Source organism: Saccostrea echinata, unplaced genomic scaffold, assembly GCF_033153115.1.
Source record: "Saccostrea echinata isolate AGI-Se365-2 ecotype Australia unplaced genomic scaffold, CSIRO_AGI_Sech_v1 ptg000009l, whole genome shotgun sequence".
NCBI classification, from domain to species: Eukaryota; Metazoa; Mollusca; class Bivalvia; order Ostreida; family Ostreidae; genus Saccostrea; species Saccostrea echinata.
This window is the reverse complement of record NW_026889758.1, coordinates 21,897,501-21,910,437: the sequence shown is the minus strand read 5'-3', so window position 1 is coordinate 21,910,437 and position 12,937 is coordinate 21,897,501. Positions and strand designations below refer to the sequence as shown.

Below are 12,937 nucleotides of genomic sequence, written 5' to 3'. Positions count from 1 at the left end.
AAATGCAAAAAAATGTATTGTCTCAAGTATTGAAAATCAGTACATTCATGTTTTAGAGTTGGTATTTCAAACAATGAGCGTTCATTTTGTCACTTTTCAGAGAAAAATATAAAACTCAAAAATGAAAATAAATGTCATAGTCTAAAACCTTATCACTTAAGGAGGAATGCCACACCAGAATTTTATTTAATAGATCTTTAAGACATCCCTTTTGAACTATGGTTTCAGCATTGAAAGACTGATATTAGCTCTTAATTATTTTATATGATTTTTTTTTTGCATTTTTTCAAAAAAAAAATGTTTTAATTGCAAATAAGATGCTTTATGGTTTAAAATTTGCTATTAATAAATGCATAATATGAATGTCTAATAAAATATGTAAAGAAGGCTGGATAGACATTTTAATTTTTTAGATAAGAAATATTTTATGAAAATAAAACACATTATTTGTTAATATTTTTTAAACCTATGGATAAAACCTTCATAAATTTGGAGATGGGTGAACATGACGAGCGATAAGCCTATAGTGTGACAAACATGAAGATGAAAAATTAAATTTCAATTATATCAAAATTTTCCTTGATATTTCGTCTAACATTAAATTATACTTTATGTAAAATCTCTATAATTTGCAAAAATCCCCCAAAGATTGAAATTATTTGCCTGTGAAATATTAGACACACACTAAAGCGGGCAAAAAGAGTCATTTTCTCATACTATAATACTATTTTTCGATATGAGTGGGTCTTCGCTCCACCTTTTTGAAAGTTAATCCTCAAAGTTTGCATAAAAATATACATTTTTGGTTACCAAAAATATGGAGCAATGACCCACTATACCTTAAAAATATACTTTTATGACATAACATTCGCATCTTTTCGAGAAACACTTTAAGTCCATTAAGTCAAGGGTCATATCACAAACATGATTTAAATGCCACTATTCATCAGGTCTTGTGTAGTCCAGTGGTTAGCGTGTTAGTCTCGAAAGAAAATAATACTCAGGATTTTTATTGTTAGGGTTCGAACCCACGAATACCACATTAATTTTTTTAATAAAAGAATAATTTTTGCCGAGAAAATTTTCCTCAGAAAAGTTTTGTTTATCATAATTTCATAAATGTCAATAATGAGAACTTTACTCTAAATACTAAATTCACAAACTGAACATGATTTTTATATATATCTGAAGCTATAGGCTTTCTGCACGCTATGTTCGCCCATCTCCATTAGTCACAAAGAGGGAGAACATGTTAGTCAATCATATTTTAAAAAGAAATTGAAATGAAATTGCAAAATTTTAGAGAAAATACTTATTTTAATATTTGGACCAATCCCAATCAGAATTAAACTGATCCCCATCAAAATTAACACAATATAAATAAAATAATTTATTGCCTTCTTTATGTATTTACCACTAAGAAATCTATTTGATTGTCAAATTCAATTACTTTTTAACCCGTATTACACCTAAACAAACTAGTATTCTTGTGAAAATGTTATTCATTTCTTATTATAAAATTCTGGTTGCGATCAGTTTAATTTCGATCGGAATTGGCTAACATTCAAAAATATATTTTCTCTAAAATTTCGCTATTTCATTTCAATTTCTTTTTAAAATATAATTGTCTAACATATCCTTTGTAGTTGTAACTTGTACCGGTATTTTGAATATATTATCCATAGGTTTTGAAAATATTCACAAATAATGTGTTTTATTTTCATAATTATTTTTTAGTAAGAAAATCAAAATGTCTGTCTTTTCTTTACATATTTTATTAGATGTTAATATTATGTAATTATTAACAGCAAATTTTTAACTCAAAAGCATCTTACTTGCAAATAATACATTTTTTTTTTCATTTTCTATGAAAAATTGGGAAAAAAATCTTATAGAATAATTAACAGCTAATATCGGCCTTTTAATGCTGAAACCATAACTTAACAGGGATGTATTAAAGATCTATGAAATAAAATTTTGGTGTGGACTTGCTTTTACTCGCGTCACACCGAACAGCCAATGTACATCGAACCCTTGGATAAAGAGATAACTATCACAAGTTTGTCCACAAAATTGATGAAACCTGTAGATTTTAATTCGCATTGTTATGCATGAATATTGTTTTAATAAGGAGAGGAACCAGTAAGTTGTTAGATCTTGTTTTTAATCCTTTTGATTTATTCAATAAAATATGTTCAAAACTATCACAAGGATAAATGAATATTATTCCTTTGTAAAATTTTCAAGATAGGTCGAAAATTTTGTTTATCATTTTTTTTTTCATTTCAATTAAATAAAACAATTTATAATCTATCGAAAAAGCCCATGTAAAACAAACTAAGAGTACATACTTCTCAAAATTCAACAGCCATATCTATACTTATAAATTAATAAATTTTGCAAATAAACTCCGAAACGGGTGCACCAGAGTTCTTACTTACTCCTCTAACAATACACTAGATACAAGCTGATGTCCGTAAACTATATTTAGATTTCACTCGCACAGTAAGTGTCGTACATTAAATTAAAAGTCTACTTTTATTTTCTATAAACAGCCATGAAATAGCAAAAACGTGAGTATGGTGGCGTTTCCGATTGGCGGATCTAAGTAAGTGGCAGTTTTTAATGAAACTGATAACAAGCAATTGTTTATTTATTTCATAAAACGCCATCACTTTATTATTCAATCAAAACTTGATTTAAATGATATAAAAGAAATAAGGTGTGATAACCGATTAAAAAGTGAAATGTGCAAATTATTTTCGTCATTCGCCGATCTTAATATTGATGGAAGCTTCTAGAACATCAGATAGCATCGAGTCCGAAGTTAAAAAGAAAAACGAGGCGATTATAGCTGCATGAAAATAAAAAAAAGCTTTTGTCATTGAAATAATGGTAAGTCATTGAAAACACTTATAAGTTGTGAATATATTTATATATCGAAAGACTATTACATATATGTAGTAGGTTTTTCTAATACATTTATCGGTAAAATTTGTAACTTTATCGGTAAAATCTGTATTTTCCTTACTGAGAGCATCGTGGCAACGAACCCGAAGTACAATTTGTACTTCGTAACAAACTTGCTTACATGAAAAGAGAAAATCAATGAATAAGATATTGTTCAAATATAATTAAAGCTGTAAAATTTTGTGCTTTAATCAAAACTTTTCATTTTTTTTCTGAATACAGTCTTTTGTATCAAATACTCGGCCTATTCATAGGAGTTAAGCAGCTAATTTTTACACAGGTACTTGGGTCTCGGTATATAAACATGTATGTACCGGGTACCTTATTGATATGTAAAAAAGGTAAAGTACATTTTTTTTTACATATCAATAAGGTACATACATATTTATAAACCAAGACCCAGTACCTGTGAATTTTTAACCCCCCCCCCCCCCATCAATTTATCAGTAAAATGTGCATACATGTGTATTCGCTCCTTTTATCCTTGGCGGAAATGAAATAAGAGCATCTGAAGTACAATATCCATAACATTATATAACAGATTTCACAATAAACGTCAATTAAATGAAATTGTTATTTTTCAAGTTTTTACAAAAAGGGGGTGGGGTGGGGTGGAGACGTACATTTACTTCCTGTGTGATTTTGAACAATGTATTTCTTCCTTCTATAAGCATGTAGACTGTCAGTAGAAACTACAACATATTTTCTGTCGGTAGTGTTATAAATTCAATTCCCCGCGCTTGCGCGGGATTTCATCTAGTTTTAACAGAAATGTATCTCATGTTTAATGTTATGCACTTAAGCACATCATATTAGATTATCATTTATCAATAGTTACTTTCATTCATAAGTTGATTCGATATATCCAAGTGAACTTGAAATAAAAGACAACACAGAGTCTGACACATCTGTTTCATATTTGGATATTTTACTAGAAAAAGACGTTAATAGTAACCTAACAACAAAACTTTATGATAGATGTGATTTCAACTTTTCTATCGTCAACTTCCGTTATTTATGTAGCAATATACCCTTATCACCTGCATATGGGGTTTTTGTCTCCCAGTTGATTCGATACAAGAGCATGCTCTACGTTCGATCAATTTCTAAAACGAGTCAAGCTATTAACCAACAAGTTGATGAAACAAGGATATCATCAGTCTCGTTTGAAGTCATCATTTTGCAAGGTCTATGGGCGATACAATGACCGTATCAGCAAACACAATCTATCATCGGGTCAAATGCTGACTGACGTTTTTCTTACTAATTGTTAGGCCATTATTTACATGCAGAAATTTCTACGGATTTTTCCGTTTACCCGATCATGACAAGGAGCACACGGCGGGTGTGACCGGTCGATAGGGGATGCTTATTCCTCCATGGCACCTGATTCCGACACAGGCACCTGACGTTATTTATTTTTCTTTTATAATAAAAAAAATATATACCCTTTACCTAATAACTCACTAATAAGGTAGGGAGTATATAATTTTTTTCTTTATTAAAAGAAAAATAAGAAACGTCAGGTGCCTGTGGTTTTTGGAGGTCTTATATGTTTGCTCTGCTCCTGATTAGTATTCTTTGAATGGACTGTGAGCTCGAATACTGTTCGTTGTCTCCATATTTAATATGATTATATCATACTTACTGTATAAATAAATTGAATTTGATTCGTCGAAAAAAAAAAGTAGATGGGTGAACAAGGCGTGCAGAATGCCTATAGCTTCGAAAATATAAATTTATATTCAATTTGTAAATTTAGTATTTAGAGTAAAGTTCTCATGAGATTTATAAAATTACTCAGTATGTTAAACAAAACTTTCCTGTGGAAAATTTTCTCGGTAAAAAAGTGTTCGGTTATAAATGAAATAATGTGGTACTCATGGGATTCGAACCCTAGCAATAAAAATCCTGAGTGTCATTTTCCTTTGAGATTAACACGCTAACCACTATGCTACACAACTCTTGAGGAATATCGGCATTCAAATCATGTTTGTGATATGACCCTTGACTAAACGGACCAAGTATTTCTCGGAAAGATGTGAATGTTATGTCATAACAGTATATTTTCAAGGTATAGTGGGTCTTCCCTCCATGTTTTTGTTCACTAAAAAATGTATATTTTTACGCAAACTTTGAGGATAAACTTTCAAAAAAATGGAGCGAAGACCCACTCATATCGAAAAATGGTGTTATGATGTGAGAAAATGATCATTTTTGCCCTTTTGAGTGTGTGTATACTATTTCATAGGCATTGTGAGATTTTTGCAAATTGTGGAGATTTTACATAAAGTATACTTTAATGTTAGATGAAATATGGAAGAAAATTTTGCTCTAATTGAGATTTAATTTTTCACCTTCATGTTTGTTGCACTATAGGCATTTCGCTCGCCTTGTTCGCCCATCTTCTTTAATTTGTTTTTTAAAAAAAAAACACACACACAAAAAAACATTTTTAAACCTTTAACAATTGTGTCCTATGTGAATTTATACTAAAAAAAAGTCTAACATTTCCATTGTTTTACTGAGTGGTCAAGAAAAGAACCGTTAACCACTGAGTGCGACATTGAGATATTGGACCTTAATGACGTTTTTACGTATGTTACACTTGGTGTTCAGCTATATCTTATTTGCATCCGTTCGTAATCGACAGTAATCGAATTAATAGCGGTGCGGGTAAACGAAGTTTTCTTCATGGAAACCAGCGAAAGATTTGTCAAAATAAAAAGGAAAAAATATAACAGAACATTTTTTTGACTGTGTTCTAGGACAAAATGTGTTTTGTCGACCCCTCGAAACAAACTGCTTGCATTCGGCCTAACGGCTTCAGGCATACAGTATTGGTTCTTGGGTCCGACAAAATGCATGTTGCTGCCGATAATGATAAATATGTATCGAAATTTCACAAGCAATATTTTTGTGTGTCTCAAAAAAAATATCATCTACCTTATGTAGGAGACTATTTTTGTGATAAGAAAGAAATATTTTGTCAAGTACCCTTGGAATATACACATGTAAATTTATGCAATTTAGTTGACGTCATGTAATACATTTAGGTAAAGATTAGGACTTTGGGGGGGGGGGGGGGTTCCCATGAAAGTTTGCTATATGGCTTCTAAAAACTGCAAGCAAGAATGCACATTGTAGTTTGTTAATTATAATTTTTTTTTCCTCTTTTTTAGCCTTGATAAATAGTTTGAAAATCCACAATTACTTTACTATACTTTGAGTCTTTCACAGTTATTCTGGATTGATTAAATAGACAGTAGTAGATCACAGTGACTACACACCATGTTTCTGTAGGTCTGCACTGTAAAGTACCGTAGCCAACAGGCTTATATCACCCCGCAGAATATTCTAGCTGTTTACAAGAAAACAATGCTAACTTCTGCACTCGGTCATACACATGTTAACCGTTACCAGTAGTAACTAAGAATTCCTCTCATCTCTATCTCCCCAGAACTGGAGTCAGCAAAGAAACAAGTAAGTAAATATTTCTCAGATACAGTTTTGTAAGCGCTGAATTCTCACTTCATTCTCTTTGTTGTTGATATGGATTGAAATGCAATATACATTAGCATCGGCATGATTTACAGGTGAAAAGGCTAATTCGAAATGGATTTCACCAAAAAATTACTATCGTATTCAAGTGATGTAATACCGGTAATACAATAACGTGGAAACAATACATCATGCAGTATTTTGAGGATAACATGAACATATCTCAATACCTAATGTGATCTGCATGTATAAGTGTTCTGGAAGCCATGCATTCTGATGATGTTTCTTAGGTTTATTGAAAATGTCAGGACTGTACATAGAAAAATACATGTGAATCAAGATTCGAAAAGCAAGTTTTGTGTGAAAATAATATAAATATTAAAACAGAACTAGATGCTTCATCATAACGCAATCAGTAACACTTGCGCATTAGAGTTTGTATCTAAATATACTCTCCTTTGTAACTTGCAAAGAAGCCACAATAATTATTCTATAATTTACGTAAATATACGTGTAAAAAGGCAACATATTTAATGCGTAGAAAAACATGTGTCCATGGTCTCTTAATTACGTTAGAATTTCATATACATGTGTAATAGATTCAGTACCATCTGAAATTGAGAAAATTAATGAAGCATGAATTCTGATTTAAAAAAAAAAATGAAAGAAGCTTTATGTATTAAAATAATTTTCGGTCCCCAATCGGCCCTCTGGATGAAAATGAAAATTAAAAACCTTATTGCAGATCTACAGGACACTAACCAATCATATTCTAAAAGATAATTCCGCTACTGCGAAAAACTGAGAGAATAGTTCTGGGAATATGGTTTTTATAGAATTTTTTTTTTTGTCCCCTAATGGCCTCCCCTATCAAAATGAGTTGAAAATCTTATTGCACATATTCAAGACACCACCAATCATATTTTGAATGGTGATTTCGTACTGTCCGTCTGTCGTACCATTTTCTTCCTCAAGCTCCTCTTACATTTTAGGCAGTAGCCAAACCATCTTTTGTAATATGATTGGTGATGTACTATATACAGGCAATAAGTTTTTGGAATATTGATTTTCATCCGAGAGTTGTGGCGTGGGGCTGTAAAACATTTTACACAAAACCTGGTTCCCAGAATCCCTCTTTCATTTTACGCAGTAGCCAAATCATCCTTTGAAAATTGGTTGGTGATGTCATGTACGAGTAGATGTGCAATAAGGTTTCAGGATTTTCAGTATCTGTTTGGCCAGTTAGGAGCCGAAGAACAACGTCATTCTACTAAATCATGCTCCCAGAACTATTCATGCATTTTAGACAGTAGCCAAATTATCTTTTGAAACATAATTGGTGGTGTCCTGTAGATATGCAGTAAGGTTTTTTCATCCCAGGAGCAAATCTGTGGCAAAAAACCTTTTTTTTTGAAATCAAGAAGAACTCTTACATTTTAAGCAGATCTAAACGACATGTTTGAATATGATTCTTGTGTCCTGTAGATGCGCATTACGGGTTAGGAATTTTCATCCTAGGGACTAATTAGGGGCCGGAATTATAAAATGCCTTTTTTAAAAACACAAAAACCTTCACAAGACTCCTTTCATAATAGAATTTATGCGCTTCCTATAGTTCTTTAATTTTGGAGTGGTAATGAATTCATTATATATGAAATACTTTATGGAGCTCATGGGCCACGTGCTCACCTGAGCACTTTATGCTCAATTTAATACATGTATAATATATTTGTGTAAATTTTTTATTGTGACTTCCCCTCTCCTTGCTCAGATACGAAGGAGTGCCTTAGTGACAAAACACGGCACGGAATGACAGCATCTAGATTACTGTTACACAAAGCATGTTATTAAACCCTCCCTCCTTTTTTTTTTTTTTTTTTTTTTTTTTTTTTTTTTGTTGAGCCGTTTAGTTTCTTCCGAAATTCAAGGATCATTATAAGTTCACAATAATGTTTGAATATAGAAGAAATATTTAATTAAATTCTAAACAATTAAAAATTAGAATAATTGAAAGAAATCAATTATTTTCAAAATAAAGAATAATTTAATTTATTGTAGGAAAGAGTTTGTTTAACTATGTTTACTATAGAAGAATATAGTTCAGTAGTGTTTTTTTAATCAATTTTTTATACCTTAAACAAACAACAATATTTCAATATATGTAAAACGAACAAAAAGAGTGTTTCATAATAAATTATAAAGTTTGAAATGGAGACACTTTAATTTATGAATTGAATCAATTTTGCACTCACATCTTTAAAATCTATTCACAGATATGGAAAATGGTTATGGTAGACGAAGTGTACCTCAATATTTAAAATTATGACCATCTGCACCGATTTTACAAACTTTGCAAAAGTTCATAACATTTAATGGGACCGCCTCCCTGTTCTGATAATGTTTAAGATTGCTGTGAATCATAATTGTTCACCATAAATGACATTATCGTTCTTGAAAGTGAGGGGACCAGCCAGAAAAAAATGACAACTTACCTGAAAATCTTCGACAAGCTAAATAAAAGTCCAAACTCGAAAATCTTAATTCGTTGGGGGAGGGGCGGGGTTGGGGACGTGTTAGTTTTTTTCCCACAATTTTTTTTATTGGAATACATTGCATACATTGGGATAGGGGTAGGGTGTGTGCTTTCAATTGTGACGTGCAACGCGACCGAGCTGGTTTCTGTTCATATGTGTTCTATATCTGAGGCGTTTAAATATATTCAGGGTTCGTTAACCTGTTAACTCAGGTTTTTGTTGACCACAATAATATATATCAAATATATTGCAACTACAAAGGGGTTCTTCTACATGTAGATTGGCCTACCGCTACATGTGGTTTACGGTATCTCACTATCTCACGTAATCAAATTTCTCTGGTCCTGCCACTCCACGGGAACTGGTCACCTGGTATTTCCCCCTTCACAGTGGTATGCCACCTCTCTCAGAAACCTATTGAATGCCTTTTTCAGGTCTTATGTATATGGCTCCTGTTATAAGCTTAGCTGAGTATCGTCCGCAACTGTTTGCCTTATTCATGATCAGGTCTTATAACAATGTTTAAGACGACACACAGCAAAGAACTATAAACACCGTCACAAGAGAGGTTTCTTACACACTATAATAGCAGTGCACGCTCTCCATAACTTGGCAGTTCCGTCCAGGTCCTACTTAAATGATCATATAATTAATGATTTATAGTGTTTAAAAAAATCCAACGTTTTTGACAAAACTAAATGAAAATCAATTCCGTTTTTATCATGAACATTTTCATACTAAATCAACAGTAACATATTATGTTTGGGGAAAAAAGTGGGCGGGGTCACCATGCCCCCTTCCCCTCTTATACTACCTGCCTATTTATAGTATAGAGTTGCAAAAATTGGAATTGTACTATAAAGAAATGCACATGACGATTGGAATCTATGATACCCAATCTCAAAGTTTTAATTTTGAATTGAGAAACCAGAGTTTTGAAATGCAAAATTATTTCGATGTCTTTACCAAACTTAAAATCGGAAATAAATCTTTTTTATCATCATTTTTAATGAAAAACTCTTATTTTGTATTTCTTTCTTCTGCATGTAGAAGTCAAAATGGACGATACAACGGAACTTCAACACAGAATCCTGGCTCTCAAAGTGCAAGAATGCATTGCAAACAAAAATAAAGAAATGCTAGCTAGTCTGTTGGAGGACATGTCAAAAAACAAGAGAAAAATAATAGTGGATCACGAAATTCAAGGAAAATCAGCACTGTTTCTTGCTTGTGAGTTGGAGGAAGATGAAATAGTCAAATACCTAGTTGAGAAATGTGATGCCAATGTTGAGCAGAAAGGGTTGCTAGATGACGCCATGTATAATGTTCACGTGACACCGTTATGGATGGCGGCCGAACGTGGTTCTTTCGATGTCGTCAAATGCTTAATTGAAAATGGAGCAAGTTGTAATAACATGTCACAAGGAGGGCTTTCTCCCCTAATGGCAGCCTGTCAAAGTGACAGTGCGGATATTGTATATTTCCTTTGTGAACATGGTGCAGATGTCAATAACATTTCGGAGGCAGGGGACACCTGTTTAAGGAAAGCTGCCGGTAACCCCGAACTTTGCAAATTTTTTATATCCCAAGGATCAGATGTCAACCAAGGAGTAAAAGGACAGTATCCTATCCTTCATCTAGGAATAAAAAGCAAACATCTGGACTCCGTAAAAGAACTGTTACGGGCGGGAGCAGATCCAGAGTCAGTTGACTTTGAGGGAAACGACGCCTTACAATTTGCAGCCATGGTGGCTGCTGTGGATATTGTTCATTATTTGATTGAAATGTTAGAATATAACAAAGATAGAATTTCTAAAACGTACAGATTACTGGGAGCATGTGCTATTGCTAAGGAAGACATCGATACTGGAGTTGAACTCTGGGAAAAGGTCATAGCTTCTGGGGGCTCTGATTTGACACGGGAATCTCCATTAAACGCTATTTACAGAGGAGTTACCGAACCAAAAACCCTGTCTGATTTGGATGAGTTAAAAAAATGCAACAATGATTTAAGTCTTGCTAGCTTAATTGTATTAGAAAAAATACTTGGAAAGACTCACGGTGAAACAATCCATCAAATATTAATGTACGGAACAGCTTTGTCCTATGATGAGATCGGGGAGGATTCAACAAGAATTATCTTGTACGCTTACGACTTGCTGAGAGAAAAACACTCTGGACTTCACAGAATGACAGAATATGCATTGTCTCAGGTTGTACGCTGTTTGTTTGATATATATCGAGAGAGCATTATTGACGAAGATATCGATACATCGTCTTTACATCAATTACACCTAGAAGTATTGTCACGTAATGTAGACTTTGTAGCCAAGAGCCAGACTGAAATCGAGCATAACAACGGCAAGGAAAAACAGTCCATGTTTTCTACTTTACTGGAAAACACATTGAATGTAATATTTCTTTTCTCAGGAACGGAACTAAGCGAGGACGAGGATGAAAAATACGAATCATTGTTGTCCCGCTTAGTGCGCACAAATCCACACGACTGGGAAAACCGAAACCTTCTTCATTTAGCCCTTTCGAGAAAACTTGATAGAAAAATAATATTTCTGATGTCACAAGGTTCGAGGAATTGGTATGTGTATTTAACTGAAGTTTTGTTACTCCACGGCGTCGATGTTAACGACCGTGACAATGAAGGAAACACCCCTTTCCACGTTAGTGCTGACCTATATACGAAAAATTGTTTTGAGCGTGAGATCAAACTTTTTCTTGACGCAGGTGGTCACGTGGACGCGGTGAACAACGCTGGTAAAACAGTTTTGGACTGTCTGAGAGAAAGCGGTAAAACTGTGTGTGAAGTTCGCCATACTTCTTTAAAATGCTTAGCTTCCCGGGCAGTAGTTCGTTATCGAATTTCTCTTCCTCGTAACATTCCAAAACATGCAATGGATTTGCTGAATATTCACGGACTGAAAGCATAGTGACTGTGAAATAAGCACTGAAGAATGACAGAAAGAAATAAAGATGGTCGGAGCATCCCCCTTGAAGTGGATAAACTGTTACCTTCGGCACATGTCCATCTTTAATACTACAAATTTTCTCGTTTTTCTTTCAATAGTTCATTGATTATGGTACGAGTCTGAAGAGTAGTCAGAAATTATATCAATGTATCGTCGATTTAAAATTTCCTCTTTTGTTTTTGTACGGCTTCACATTTACTTAAAGTATATGTTCCTCTCTTTAAAAATTTTCTTTCATCTTGGTAAACGTTTTAGTTTAATGTCAAAATTGTTCAAATTTTAATCACTGCATTTTAGCGTGGTCATTTTCAAAAGAGTTAAGTGAAAACAACAGGATTCCTTTATCTTCATTTTCAGTTTGTCAAACAATTTAAGCTGATTGATATATCAATCAATACTTTTTTTTTTATAACTGAGTGTATCGGTATAAAATGTTTCATCAATGACAGCTCTACCAATATGTTAGTCTGTTTGTTTTTCACAATTTGGTTCAATATGATTAATAAAATTTGCTCATTAATACGTCATCAAAACTATATTCATAATGCCCGGGGTATTTTTGCAAAGTAGGTCAAGGTCAGGTGGATTGTAATGCTGGTATTCCTACAAAAGAAGAAAAAATAAAACCGGAATCTAATGATAAAGAAAAATTAAAAATTTTGAAGGGCTTGATTTTAATTTACTAAAATAAAATGTAGGAGTAAAAAATCTTTTTTTCATCTTTTTAGCTCACCTGAGCTGAAAGCTCAAGTGAGCTTTTCTGATCACCCGTTGTCCGTCGTCCGTCCGTCTGTCCGTCCGTCTGTAAACTTTTCACATTTTCGACTTCTTCTCAAGAACCACTGGGCCAATTTTAACCAAACTTGGTACAAAGCAACCTTATGTGAAGGGGAGTTTAAATTGTAAAAATGAAGGACCAAGTCCCCTTCAAAGGGGAGATAATCAAGA

The 12,937-nt window shown here is 33.2% G+C and overlaps 1 protein-coding gene across 1 annotated transcript; it reads left to right on the top strand.

Annotated features, from left to right (window-relative positions):
* Positions 1-6,368: 6,368 nt before the first annotated feature.
* Positions 6,369-12,509, top strand: LOC133182025 (protein fem-1 homolog C-like). Its single transcript, XM_061316727.1, has 2 exons — positions 6,369-6,453; positions 10,056-12,509. The coding sequence occupies exon 2, from the start codon at positions 10,064-10,066 to the stop codon at positions 11,948-11,950; it is 1,887 nt and encodes a 628-aa protein (XP_061172711.1). The 5' UTR covers positions 6,369-6,453; positions 10,056-10,063; the 3' UTR covers positions 11,951-12,509.
* The last annotated feature ends 428 nt before the right edge of the window (positions 12,510-12,937 follow it).

Bases quoted from the DNA above. Each gene is read 5' to 3' on its own strand.
- LOC133182025 (XM_061316727.1), top strand. From the start codon at position 10,064: ATGGACGATACAACGGAACTTCAACACAGAATCCTGGCTCTCAAAGTG.